Source organism: Nicotiana sylvestris, chromosome 8 (assembly GCF_000393655.2).
Source record: "Nicotiana sylvestris chromosome 8, ASM39365v2, whole genome shotgun sequence".
NCBI lineage: Eukaryota > Viridiplantae > Streptophyta > Magnoliopsida > Solanales > Solanaceae > Nicotiana > Nicotiana sylvestris.
Window position 1 is genome coordinate 185,609,864 of NC_091064.1, and position 14,659 is coordinate 185,624,522.

General features: G+C 39.6%; 1 protein-coding gene across 1 annotated transcript; it reads left to right on the forward strand.

The window, feature by feature from the left end:
- Positions 1-997: 997 nt before the first annotated feature.
- On the forward strand, positions 998-2,157 carry LOC104228181 (uncharacterized). The gene is made up of 3 exons (XM_070155014.1): positions 998-1,312; positions 1,421-1,558; positions 1,729-2,157. The coding sequence occupies exons 1-3, from the start codon at positions 998-1,000 to the stop codon at positions 2,155-2,157; spliced, it is 882 nt and encodes a 293-aa protein (XP_070011115.1).
- The last annotated feature ends 12,502 nt before the right edge of the window (positions 2,158-14,659 follow it).

A 14,659-nucleotide genomic window follows, 5' to 3' on the forward strand; every position in this document is an offset into this window, starting at 1 on the left:
TTCATCTAAGATGGTTCTAAATAAATTTCAGGCTACGGAGAGCAGTGTTTTCCAGGGAAACCAGTAGTGACACAGCAACAAACAGGGAAGCAAGTAAAGGGAGTGCCAGTATAGAATGTTACAGTGGCAAATGAATGTCCATGTTCCTACTCAGCTGTAGTATTAACTTGCCATGGAATATCCAAGTCTTGAATACCACTAAATGCATCAGTTGTGACTGTATCTGGGGATTTATGCAACATCAATAATGAATCTACACCTATATTTCCAAATACTCAAGTTAGCTTCACTTATGCCGCCCAGAAAGTGAATTTTGAATTGTCCAGTTATCAAGAAAGTTTCTCTTGATTGGTTAGGGAAAAGGAAAATTCATGAGTTGTGTTAGCATATTTGAGTTGTTATTTTTTTATGTATTTTACATTTTGGGCTTATGTTTTAGTTGGGCTTAATTATCTGTATTGGTCCAATTAGGCTGATTCAATTATTCTTTAGAAAAGGACTTGTAGATTTTGTAAGAGAACATTCCAGAGATGATCAGCCGATTCATTTTTACCAAAATCTATTTTTCTCTCTCTTCTACACAGTATTCATCTCTCTCGATCTAGTTAATTGTATTGACTCTTTTGGATTCTAACATGGTATCAGAGCCATGGAAATCACGTAAGTTCTTCTCGTGTGGTCGACTTTCATGGTGATTCCTTTTACTTCCTTTATTTTGAGATCGATTTACCCCAAGTTTCATTGGTGATTTGCCCTAATTTTTCTATTTCTCTATTTTTCTATCAATTTTGATTTTCTATCTGGTTCTAATCGAAAATTGATCGAATATCTCCTTATTGAGATCTCCAGTTCAATGCGTGATTATTTTGGTACTGTGTAGTTCAAATGAAGGTATTTTTTGTGGATAATTGTGGCTGAATTTTGCTTTCTGCTGAAGTTCGTTTTCTCTAGGGATGCTTTGATTTCAAGCTGGTAATTTTTCTACTACGTGTTCGTGATGGGTGATCAAAACGATCGTGATGAACAAATTGACCAAAATCCGCCTCTGAATACTAATAACCCTAATCCTTCTCTTAATTTTGATGATGAACTGATTTTTCCTCCTTATCACCCTTTTTATTTGCATCCTTTTGATAATCCCGGCATTATGTTAGTTGCTAAGCAGTTCAATGGTAGTTGCTTTGGTGCTTGGAGAAGGGGAATTGTAATTGCACTTTCTGCAAAGAAGATAATAGGATTTATCAATGGTAGCTATACTCGTCCTGATGTCGATTTACCACTCTTCGATCAATGGGAACAGTGTAATAATATGGTCATTAGCTGGATTCTTAACTCTCTCGATTCAGACATTTCTCAAAGTGTCATATACTCGAAAACTGCCAAAGGACTCTAGGATGAATTGAATCAACATTATGGACAGTCCAGTGGTGCTCGAATGTATGAAGTTCAGAAGGATTTGAGCTCAGTTTCTCAAGGTTCTTATGATGTAAGTGGATACTTCAACAAGGTTAAAAGGCTTTGGGATGAGATAGAGTCTTTGAATATAGAATCTTATTGTGTCTGTGAGTGCAATTGTGGGGGTAAGCAAAAGATGATAAAGAGGATCAGAATATGAAACTGATGCAGTTCTTAATGGGCTTAAACGAAGTTTTCAACAATGCTAGAGGCAACATCCTAATGATGTAACCCCTTCCTTATGTGAGCAAAGCATACTCGTTGGTTATACAGGATGAGAAACAGAGGGGAATTCAGAATCTCCCTGTGTTCCAATCTGATTTAGCATCTTTTTCTGTTGGATCTAATCTCCCTGCTCCTTCATTCAATAATCCAAAATCCACTCTCAATACTCAGAACCAGAAACATAACCTCACTACTCAGAATCAGAAATACAACTTCACTACTCTGAATCAGTATCAACGAGGAAACTCTGATGCAAGAAGAGCTCCAGACCTTAGGAAATCTTTCTGCCGGTATTGCAAGAAGAACGGGCATGTAATAGAAACATGCTATAAACTTCATGGTTATCCACAGAACTTCAAATTTGGCAATAAAAATGTCAGAGTTGCTGCAAATGTGTACTCAACCTCTGAGGCCAAAGCTGATAATCCCACTGAGACTCCTGCTTCTTCCACCATAACTGCTAACCAGTACAAATAGCTCATGAGCATTCTTCAACATGTCCAGGTTTTCGATGAGAGTCAGAATCAGTTTCCTATTGCCTCTGCTATTTTTTGCAGGTATACTTGCATGTTTTTGTCATAAAAGTTGTGGTTCATGTTCATGTCTAAAGACTCATTTAAATACTGACACTTGGATAATAGACTCTGGAGCAACTGACCATATGACCTCCAATAAAAATTTACTTACCGATATAACTGAACTTCCAATTCCTATTCTTATCACATTACCTAATGGTTACAAAGTGAAAGTAACTTCTATTGGTACGGTACATATTAATTCCATTGTCACTCTTTCTAAGGTCCTTTATCTCCCTACATTTAAGTACAATCTCATTTTTGTACATAAACTCGTTCTTGACACATCTTTGTTGTTAACTTTCTCCTCTACTACATGTTTCCTACAGGGCCCTTCTCTGAAGAAGCCATTGGGACTTGCTAAGATGGCTGAAGGGCTCTATATACTCAACTCCACCTCTACAGAATCATATACTGCTTCTCCTGATGTTCCTATTCCATTTTCTGTTCATGTAAATACTGTCACCGTGAATAAGTCTCATATTTTGTGGCATCATAGACTAGGACATCTGCCATTTTCCAAATTAAACAAGATTACTTGCATCAATGTTCCACCTTGTGATAGACAACCTTTCATTTGTGATGTATGTCCACTTGCGAGACAACAAAGAATTCCTTTTCCTCATAGTGAGTCTCATTCTTTACATATTTTTGATCTTATTCATGTCGATGTATGGGGACCATATAGCATAGAAACATACAAGAATTGCAAATATTTTTTAACTTTAGTTGATGACTGTAGTAGAATTACTTGGACTCATCTCTTAAGCAGCAAGGGCAATGCTCTTTCTGTTCTTAAATCATTTTTTACAATGGTTGAAACCCAATTTAACCTACAGATTAAAACCATTCGGACAGATAATGCATTTGAACTTGGTGCCAGCCTTGAAGCTACCCAATTCTTCCAGTCCAAAGGTGTTTTACATCAGACATCTTGCCCTTATATAGCCCAACAAAACGGTATAGTTGAAAGAAAGCACAAATATTTATTAGAAACAGCCCGAGCTCTTTTATACCAGTCCAAACTTCCACTTTATTTTTGGGGTGATTGCATACTTACAGCTACTTATCTAATAAACAGATTCCCCAGTACCTTGTTATCTGGCAAAACTCCATATGAAATCCTCTATGGCACTCAACCTTCCTACAGTCACTTGAGAAGCTTTGGTTGTTTATGTTATGTTGTGGTCCCTAAACCTCTTAGAGACAAATTTTCTCCTAGATATATACCTTGTATTTTCCTTGGCTATCCTCCTGGAAAGAAAGCGTACAAGTTACTCCAAATTTCAAACAAGAAAATTTTTATTTCTCGAGATGTTGTTTTTCATGAAAATATATTTTTTTACTCTGAATCTACCTCACCTAAAACATTGTTTCCAGATACTTCTAGTTCTTTAGGCTTTGATTGCCCTACTACTTATCCTTCTCAGCCTACCTCTTCTTCTTCACCTATTTCTTCCTCTCCACAGACTGTTCCAGCTGTCCCTTCTCATCACCACACTCCTCCTTCTTCTATTCATTCTCCTATGTAGTCTGTTTCTACTCCTTCTTCTGTACAGTCCTCTTCTGCCCCTTCTTCCTCTTCTGTTTCTCTAGCCCATACACCTGAAAATGCTCCTAGATATCCTTCCAAACCTCATCATCTTCCTTCTTATCTAAGTGATTATGTGTATAGTTCTGTTGCCTCTTCACCTTTCACTTTGACTTCTATTGCTTATTTTCCTAAGTTAGTTTGTTTCAGCAGTTTAAGCTCCTCTAATCAAGATTTACTTAAGGCTTTAGATAATGTTCATGAACCTACAACTTTTAAACAGGCAGCACAACATCCTGTTTGGCAGGAAGCAATGTTAAAAGAGTTTGAGGCTCTTGAGGCAAATGACACTTGGGTCATTGTACCCCTTCCACATGGTAAGAAACCTATTGGAAATAAATGGGTGTATAAAATTAAACATAAAGCAGATGGAATCATAGAAAGGTTTAAGGCAAGTTTAGTTGTACGAGGGGGACACTCAACAAGAGGGGGTTGATTATACGGAAACTTTTTCTCCTGTTATTAAAATGACTACCATTAAGTCCATCATAGTTGTTGCTATTAAGAAGGGTTGGACTATATTCCAAGTAGATGTAAATAATGCATTTTTGCATGGAAACTTAGATGAAGAAGTGTACATAAAGACTCCTCAAGGGATGGTAGTTTCTGGTACTAATATGGTATGCAAATTGAAAAAATCTTTATATGGTTTAAAGCAAGCCTCTTGACAATGGTATACCAAATTGAGTGACTCTCTCTTTTCCTTGGGTTATTCAATTTCTAAGAATGATTATTCTCTTTTCCTCAAGTCTATTAATGGTTTCATTACTGTTGTAGGTGTATATGTTGACGACATTTTGCTTAGTGGCAATGATGAAAAGGAGATGTCTTCCCTCAAAGAGTTTCTGGATAGCAAGTTTAAAATTAAGGATTTGGGGCACCTTCATTATTTTCTTGGCTTGGAAATATTGTCTGAACCCGAGGGGGCAATTGTATGTCAAAGAAAATTTGATTTGGATCTCCTTTCTGAATTTAACTGTTTAGATTGTATTCCTGTAGCTAGTCCATTGGATGTTTCTGTGAAGGTCAAAGATGTTTCTGGGGAGCCCTTGTCTGATCCAACACTCTACAGACAGTTAGTTGGTAAACTAAATTTCCTCACTCATACTAGACCTGATCTTGCCTTCGTTGTCCAATATCTTAGTCAATTCATGCACGCTCATACCTCCATTCATCTTACTGCTACTTATCATGCTTTGAGGTATGTCAAGGGTACTTTGGGTCAGGGGCTTTTTATTTCCAAAACTTCTGATTTTTCTCTCCAAGCATACTGTGACTCCGATTGGGCCACTTGTCCCACCTCTCGACGATCTGTTAGTGGTTATTTGGTCTTGCTTGGAGGCTCACTTCTCACTTGGATGTCGAAAAAATAGCATATTGTTGCTCTTTCTTCTGTTGAAGCAGAATACAGGTCCATGCATCGAGTTGTTGCCGAATTGGCTTGGCTAACCAGGCTTCTTAGTGAGTTATCTGTGACTTCCATTGTTCCGGTTCCCCTCCATTATGATAGTCAGTCTGCAATCTATATAGCTCGGAATCCTGTCTTCCATGAGCGCACCAAGCACATCGAGCTTGACTGTCATTTTGTGCGTGAAAAGCTCCATGAAGGCCTTATATCCTTGTCTTTTGTACCTAGCGGTTTGCAGCTTGCTGACATGCTGACCAAGCCTCTCTCTGGTGTTCACCATCGTTCCATTTTGAGCAAGTTGGGTGTGGCAAACCACCCTCCAACTTGGGGGGGATGTTAGCATATTTGAGTTGTCATTTTTTATGTATTTTACATTTTGAGCTTATGTTGTAGTTGGGCTTAATTATCTGTATTGGGCCAATTGGGTTGATTCAATTATTCTTTAGAAAAGGACATGTATATTTTGTAAGAGAACATTCTATATATGATCAGCAGATTCATTTTTACCAAAATCTGTTTTTCTCTCTCTTCTACACAGTATTCATCTCTCTCGATCTAGTTAATTGTATTGAATCTTTTGGATTCTAACAAGTTGTACTCTGATTTACTCTTATTTGGATTGCACCCCACTAAAAATAAATCATGAAGTACTTTTTTTATTCTTAGCTTGTTTATATATGGTTGTGACGTATTGTCACGACCCGAATTTTCCAACCTCGGGGGTCGTGATGGCGTCTACTCGTGGAAGCTAGGCAAGTCACGAAATATAGAAATTCTAACTCTTTCATTTTAATCCTTTTAACAACTTGAATCAACAGGTAATCAACAATTTAAAGATTAATGATAACAAAATAAGCGGAAGACTAAAACAGCTAAAAATGATCACAATCAGTACTACAGTGCCAATATACTCCTCTACCCGGAATCTGGTGTCACAATATTCACGGACTGTCTATGAGTACTACATACAAATATTTGAAAAAGGAAATACAGTCTGTCTCGGAAACAAGTGAAAACAGAACATATAAATGGATAGAAGAGAACGCTGGGCCTGTGGACGCCTGCAGGACTACCTCGGGATCTCTGGATGGACTGAATGCTGGCCCCCCAAGTGCTACTGTCCCAATGCTGCTCCGATATCTGCACAGAGTGCAGAGTTTAGCATCAGCACAACCGACTCCATGTGCTGGTAAGTGCCTGGCCTAACCCCGGCGAGATAGTGATGATGTTAGGACCAGACTCCAGATAAACTTGTGCAGTTATATATATATATATATATATATATATATATATATATATATATATACATATATACAGCGGAAAAATAAACGGAAATAAACAATTTAAATGGGAGGGGTACATGCTACGGGAAAAATATCAAGTCCAGCAGAAACTAAAGAGACATATGAGAGAACAGCTCAAAATCTAAAACAAAACAATAATAACACTGTTGCGGCGCGCAACCCGATCCATTTATATCACTATTGCGGCGTGCAACCCGATCAAATTTAACATTGTTGCGGCATGCAACCCGATCCAACATAACATTGTTGTGGCGTGCAACCCGATCCAATATAATATTGTTGCGGCGTGCAAGCCGATCCTTATATTTAGTATTATTGCGGCGTGCAACCCGATCCTTATATTTAGTATTGTTGCGGCGTGCAACCCGATCCTTATATTTAGTATTGTTGAGGCGTGCAACCCGATTCATATATTTAATATTGTTGCGGCGTGCAACCCGATCCATATATCCAATAATGTTTTAGCAACAATCACACCAAGAGTCCCGACAAGGGATCAACTACAAACTACAAAATCTCGGAGAGGGATTCAACTACAAACTACACTATCCCGGCAAGGGATTCAACAGTAAAAAATAAATACATCCCGGCAAGGGAGATACAGCTATAACCATTCTCAACCCAACTTCTAATCATCTCAGATAACACCATACTCAATCATAAGTAAATTCCCACGAAATCAAACTAAATCCTTGCTCAATATCGAGAATTATCAATTAAAGCATCCATAATATCATTTAAGAACACAACAAACTCCAATTTAAGACTCACGGTCATGCTCGACACTAACGTATAGAAACTCCTCACCATTCCTATACGTCGTACTCAACAAGAAGCAAATAGCAAATAGGACACAACTCCTAATCCCTCAAGCAAAGGTTAGACCGAACACTTACCTCGAACTTCCACGGCCAACTCAAGCCTCAAACACCGCCTTTTATTTCGAATTCGTCTCCAAAGCAATTGTATCTATACATAATCGACTTCATAACATCAATAAACGCTAAAAATTTCAATTCCAATTCTTAATTATAGCTGTCACACCTCCTTTTTCCGCCCCCGCAAGGGGTGAAGGGTTTTTTTTCCAATTAAAGGACAATCAAAACGGGATTTGTTTATTTATTTCAGAGTCGCCACTTGGGAGATTTAGGGTGTCCCAAGTCACCAATTTTAATCCCGAATCGAGGAAAAGAATGACTCCATATTACAGTCTGCGTACCAGAAATCCGGATAAGGAATTCTGTTAACCCGAGAGAAGGTGTTAGGCATTCCCGAGTTCCGTGGTTCTAGCACGGTCGCTCAACTGTCATCTTCGGCTTGATTATCTGATTTTTTGCAAATACGGACTTATGTGCAAATTTTAACTTTTTACCGCTTTCATAATTATTATTATTATTTTTTACAAGGAATTGCAACGTTGTGAAAATGTATCTCGAACCGCGTCACAATCAATGTACCCGTGGTCGTCGATACACTTTGACTCCGTTGAGATTTGGATTTGGGTCACATAAATGTGCACCCGAGTTTAAGAAAATTAAATTATTAAAGGCGCGCCTAAAGCGACTAGCGTATCATCTACTTTGGGTAGGGCCGTGGAATTTTGCTAAACGGTCCATCCCGAAGTCTAAGCAATTTTAAAGCAAATATTTACTGAGGGCCCCGCAATTTTGTATTTTTATTCGGCGAGACTCATCTCATTCTTATTTTTTTTAAAGGGATTTGCAACGTTGTGGACATGCATCTCGGACCACGTCACAATCAATGTACCCGTGATTAGAGATGCATTTCCACTCCGCTGAGATTTGGATTTGGGTCACATAAATGTGCACCCGAGTTTAAGAAAGTAATTTAATTAAATCGCGTCTAAAGAGACTAACGCGTTATTATCTTTGGGGAAGGCAGTGAAATTCACTAAACAGTCCATCCCAAATTCTAAGTATTTATTATAACCGATTATTGAGGGCCCCGCAATTGGTATTTTTTATTGGGCGAGGCTCGTATCATTTTTATTTAAAAGGACAAACCTACAGTGACTACATTTTCTATAAGTTCGTCTCTAAAAATAAAAGAAAATCTCCCGATTAATTACATGCTTAAACAAACGTAACTTATTAGTTATTAGTTTGTGATTAATGCAAATGGAAAATTGCAATCGAGTTTGTACCAAGAAGGATTGCTTTTATTCTATATTCTATCATTTACTAACACTAGAACATGAGATAGATACACAATAATATCGAAACAAATCATTCTTTGATTAATTTAAACTAGCATTATTAGATGAAGTTATACATGTGCAACCCCATTACTCATTAATCTGATTAATATTTCATTTTTCGCTTCGAGCTGAGAGTGTACAAATGTGTACCTGGAAATGGCAGTACAAGAAGAAAAGAAGGAGGAGTCAGCAGCAGTAATAACACAGCAACGCAACAGCAACCCAACAGCAGTAATTCGAACCAGATTCAAGACCCAGAAAACTTTGAAGAAAAACCGAACAACTCAATAGAACAAACCCAATAGTTTGTAAACAAACTAAACAGCAACAACCCACGCGTGTATTAAAACCCGAAACTAAACTCGTTTCTCACTTTGTTTTTGTTTTCTCTTTTAAAACTCTATCACACTCTCTTCAGATTTTCAGAATGTATTTCTCTCTCAAAATGTTCTCCCCAAAAATCTCTCTAGAAAATAATCCTCTAAATTCTCTTAAAATTCCTCCCAAAATTCCCCTACTTCTCCAAATTCTTCTCCCCCTCCTCCCCCTTATATACAAAGCAAGACCCCTTTTACCTCTTTCCCCTTTAACTTTTATTATTACCCACACTTTTACTTTAGTAAAAGTAGTCAACGTGGCCCCCCCGTGCTCCCTCTTTTGAAAAGTAGTCAAAGCGGGCCCCCGTGTTCCCTCCTTTTCCTTTTTGCTTTTATCATTATGTCTTGTCCCCACCATAATTAAATAATCTGCAATTTGTTAATTCCCCTATTACCCCTAAAACTACTGTTACTGCCCTGATTCAAAATCTGTTATAATTTCAAAAATCTGTCCAAATAACAATTATCGCACAATTAAGTAATAATTAAGCATAAAATTGTATATTTGGACATTAAATGCTAAAAATGCAAACGATGCCTATTTTTGTAAATTTTTATTTTTTGTAAACAAACTTAATTACTAACAAATTGTAGAATTAAATCCTACATGCAAAATGCGATATATTTTTGTATTTTTTATTAATTTAGCAAATAAACATGCACAGACAAAAATAAATAATTATTCAAAATATCACAAAATACCACAAAATTGCACACCAAGAAAAATTATTTTATTTTTGAATTTTTGGGAGTAATTCTCATATAGGGCAAAAATCACGTGCTTACAATAGCTTTCTAATCATTCTTCCCAAAAAGTCAAAAATTGACCCTGGGCCCGATTGGTCAAAATACGAGGTTCGGACCAAAACCCGATCACCCATTCACCCACGAGCCCGAATATATAATTTATTTTCAAATCCGACCCCAAAACGAGGTCAAATTCCCAAATAATCAAAAATCCCTAACTTTACTCAAATCCTTAATTTTCTACTCTTAATCACATGTTTTAGGCCTAGAAATCTAGTGGGTGTTGATAAAAATGGAAGAAAATAAGTTAAAGATTACTTACCCAAGAGGTTATGGTGAAGAACTTCTTCAAAAATCGCCCAAGAGGTGTGGAGAAGATGAAGTTTATGAAAAATTGTGGAAATCCCATAACGTGTTATGTTTTTTAAACTTAAAATAACTAGGCGAAAATGGTTTTCGTGTTCGCGACAGGCTCATTGCGTTCGCGATGAGTCAAGCCTGAGAGACCTTTGCATTCGCGTAAGTGGGATCGCGTTCGCGGAGAAGTAACTCCTCGAGCCTTCGCGTTCGCGTCCAGGTAGTCGCGTTCGCGTAGGGTATAATACCCCTCCCCCTGCCCAGGCTATAAGCCTTTGTGTTCGCGATACCAGGCTCGCGTTTGCAAAGGAAAGACCCCCCAATGCTTCGCGTTCGCGACCTGGGTTACATGTTCGCGTAGAAAGAATTTTCCTTCAGCACAAGTAACACATCGCGTTCGCGAGGGTCCTCCCGCAAACGCGAAGAAGAAAGTATCAGCACACTAGAAACTGGAAAAACCTGCAACTTTTGAGTTCAAAAAACCTTCCAAAACCCATCCGAAACACATTCGAGCCCTCAGGGCTCAAAACCAAACATACGTACTAACTCAATAACATCATCGAACTTATATGTGCGATCAAATCGCCAAAATAACCTCAATAACAACGAATTAAACCTCAAAATCAATGAAATATTTCAAAACTTCTTAAAGCATGAAACTTTGCATTTATGGTCCGAATCACGCCAAACGGATTCCGTTTCTTACCAAACTTTACAAAGTTATCTTAAACCACATATAAGATTTGTACCAGGCGCCAGAACCAAAATACGGGCCCGATACCAACATGTTCTAATCAAAATTCTTTTCAAAATCCTTTAAACAATTTCAGGAAATAATTTTCTTTAAAAATTCATTTCTCGGACTTGGGAGTTCGGAATTCGATTTCGGGCATACACCCAAGTCTCGTAATTTCCTACGGACCCTTCTGGGCCGTCAAATCATGGGTCCGGGTCTGTTTACCCAAAACATTGACCGAAGTCAAATAAATTCATTTTACAGTCAAAACTTATCATTTTTCACAGATTTTCACATTTAGGCTTTCCGGCTACGCGCTCGGACTGTGCACGCAAATCAAGGTAACACTAAATGAGGTTTTTAAGGCCTCGAAACATAGAATTCAATTTAAAAGCAAGTAATGACCTTTTGGGTCATCACATTCTCCACCTCTAAAACAATAGTTCGTCCTCGAACGGATAGAAGAAGGAAGTACCTGAGTGAGGGAAAAGATGGGGATAACGGCTCTGCATATTGGACTCGGACACCCAGGTCGATGCCTCAGGAGGCTGACCTCTCCATTGAACACGAACAGAAGAAAAACTCTTCGATCTCAACTGACGAACTTGCCGATCTAGAATAGCTACCAGCTCCTCCTCATAAGACAAGTCCTTGTCCAACTGGACAGGGCTGAAATCTAACACGTGGGATGGATCGCCGTGATATTTCCAAAGCATGGATACATGAAACACTGGATGCACGGTTGATAAGCTCGGCCACAACGCAAGTCTATAAGTCACCTCTCCCACTCGATCAAGAATCTCAAACGGGCCAATGAACCTAGGGCTAAGCTTGCCCTTCTTCCTAAATCTCATCACGCCCTTCATCGACGACACTCGAAGCAATACTTGCTCACCGACCATGAAAGCCAAATCTCTAACCTTGCGGTCGGCATAACTCTTTTGCCTGGACTGAGTTGTACGAAGCCTATCATGAATAATTCTGACCTTGTCCAAGGCCTCCTGAACCATATCCGTACCCAACAACCGAGCCTCTCCCGGCTCAAATCATCTAACTAGAGACCGACACCGCTTACCAGATAAAGCCTCATAAGGAGCCATCTGGATACTCGACTAGTAGTTGTTGTTGTAAGAAAACTCTGCTAAAGGCAAAAACTAATCCCACGAGCCTCCAAAGTCAATGATACAAGCTCAAAGCATATCCTCCAAAATCTGAATAGTCCGCTCGGACTGGCCATCCGTCTGAGGATGAAATGATGTGCTCAACTCATCCCGCATGCCCAACTCTCATTGAACTGCTCTCCAGAAGCGTGAGGTAAACTACGTACCTCGGTTCAAGAAGATAGACTCGGGCACACCATGAAGACGAACAATCTCCCAGATATAGATCTCAGCTAACCTCTCAGAAGAATAGGAGACTACCACGGGAATGAAATGCGCTGACTTGGTTAGGCTATCAACAATGACCCATACCGCGTCGAACTTCCTCCGAGTCTGTGGGAGTCCAACAACGAAATCCATAGTGACCCGCTCCCACTTCCACTCGGGAAGCTCAATCCTCTGAAATAAACCACTAGGCCTCTGATGCCCGTACTTAACCTGCTGACAATTCAAATACCAAGCCACATATGCAACGATAACCTTCTTCATTCTCTGCCACCAATAATGCTGCCACAAATCCTGATACATCTTTGCGGTGCCTAGATGAATAGAGTACCGGGAGCTATAGGCCTCCTCTAAAATCAACTCCCGAAGCCCATCCACATTTGGCACACAAACTCGGGCCAGCAATCTCAAAACTCAATCATTATCTAAGGTAACCTGCTTGGCACCTCCGCACTGCACCGTGTCTCTAAGGACACACAAATGGGGATCATCATACTGCCGATCACAGATACGCTCCAATAAAGAAAAACGAGTGACCGTGCAATCTAACACACGAATAGGTTCAGAAACATCCAACCTCACGAACTGATTGGACAAGGCCTGAACATCCAAAGCAAGTGGTCTCTCACCGACCGGAATATAAGCAAGACTGCCCATACTGGCTGACTTCCTACTCAAAGTATCGGCCACTACATTGGCCTTTCCCGGATGATATAAGATAGTGATATCATAGTCTTTCAACAACTTCAACCACCTCATCTGCCTCAAATTCAACTCCTTTTGCTTGAACAAATACTGAAGACTCTTGTGATCCGTGAACACCTCAAATGTCATGCCATACAGATAATGCCTCCAAATCTTTAATGCGTGAACAATGGCTGCCAACTCCAAATCATGAACTGGATAGTTCTTCTCATGAATCTTCAACTGCCGCGAAGCATAGTCAATGACCTTGTCATCCTATATCAACACTGCACCAAGTCCAATACGAGATGCACCACAATAGACTATATAAGGCCTTAAACTTGTGGGCAAAACCAACATCGGTGTCGTAGTCAGAGCTGTCTTGAGCTTCTAAAAGCTCACCTCACACTCGTCCGACCATCTGAACTGGGCACCCTTCTGGGTCAACCTGGTCATCGGGGCTTCGATAGATGAGAACCCCTCCACGAACCAACGATAGTAGCCTGCCAATCCCAAGAAACTCCGAATCTCTATAGTTGATGCTAGTCTAGGCCATTTTGACTGTCTCAATCTTCTTCGGATCAACCTGAATAGCCTCTGTTGATATAACATGACCTAGGAATGTAACTGAACTCAACCATTCACACTTAGAGAACTTAGCATATAACTGACTATCCCTTAGAGTCTGAAGAACCACTTTGAGATGCTGCTCGTGCTCCTCCCGGCTGCGAGAATAAATCAAAATATCATCGATGAAGACTATCATGAACGAGTCCAAATAAGGGCTGAACACTCAGTTCATCAAATCCATAAAAGTTGTTAGGGCATTTGTCAACCCGATTGATATAACCAAGAACTCATAATGCCGGTACCGAGTGCGGAAAGTTGTCTTAGGGATATCGGATGCCCTAATCCTCAACTGATGGCAGCCAGATCTCAAGTCAATCTTCGAAAATACCTTGGTACCCTAAAGCTGATCAAACAAATCATCAATCTTCGGTAATGGATACTTATTCTTGATTGTAACCTTGTTCAACTGCCGGTAATCAATACACATTCTCATCGACCCATCCTTCTTCTTAACAAACAACACCGGTGCACCCCAAGGCGAAACACTGGGTCTAATGAAACCCTTCTCAAGCAAGTCTTGCAACTGCTCCTTCAACTCTTTCAACTCAGGCGGGGCCATATGATACGGCGGGATAGAAATGGGCTGAGTGCCCAGAGCTAAATCAATGCAAAAGTCAATATCCTTGTCAGGTGGCATACCCGGCAGGTCTAAAGGGAATACCTCAGGAAACGCACGAAGAATGGGCACAGAATCAATGGAAGGAACCTGACTACTATAATCACGAACATACGCCAAATAGGCCAAACACCCCTTCTCGACCATACGTCGAGCCTTTACATAAAAGATAACACTATGGTTAGAATGACCAGGAGTCCCTCTCCGCTCTAAACGAGGCAAACCTAGTAAAGCTAAGGTCACAGTCTTGGCATGCCAGTCCAAAATAGCGTGGTAAGGTGATAACCAGTCCATCCCCAATATAACATTGAAGTCGACCATGTCTAGAAGCAACAAATCTACTCGAGTCTC

What these genes read in the sequence shown, in the direction of transcription:
- LOC104228181 (XM_070155014.1), top strand. Translation starts at nt 998, where the DNA reads ATGGGTGATCAAAACGATCGTGATGAACAAATTGACCAAAATCCGCCT. An exon ending in GGGAACAGTGTAATAATATG is followed by an intron (nt 1,313 to 1,420) that starts GTCATTAGCTGG and finishes CATTATGGACAG; the next exon opens with TCCAGTGGTGCTCGAATGTA. An exon ending in TGAATATAGAATCTTATTGT is followed by an intron (nt 1,559 to 1,728) that starts GTCTGTGAGTGC and finishes TTGGTTATACAG; the next exon opens with GATGAGAAACAGAGGGGAAT.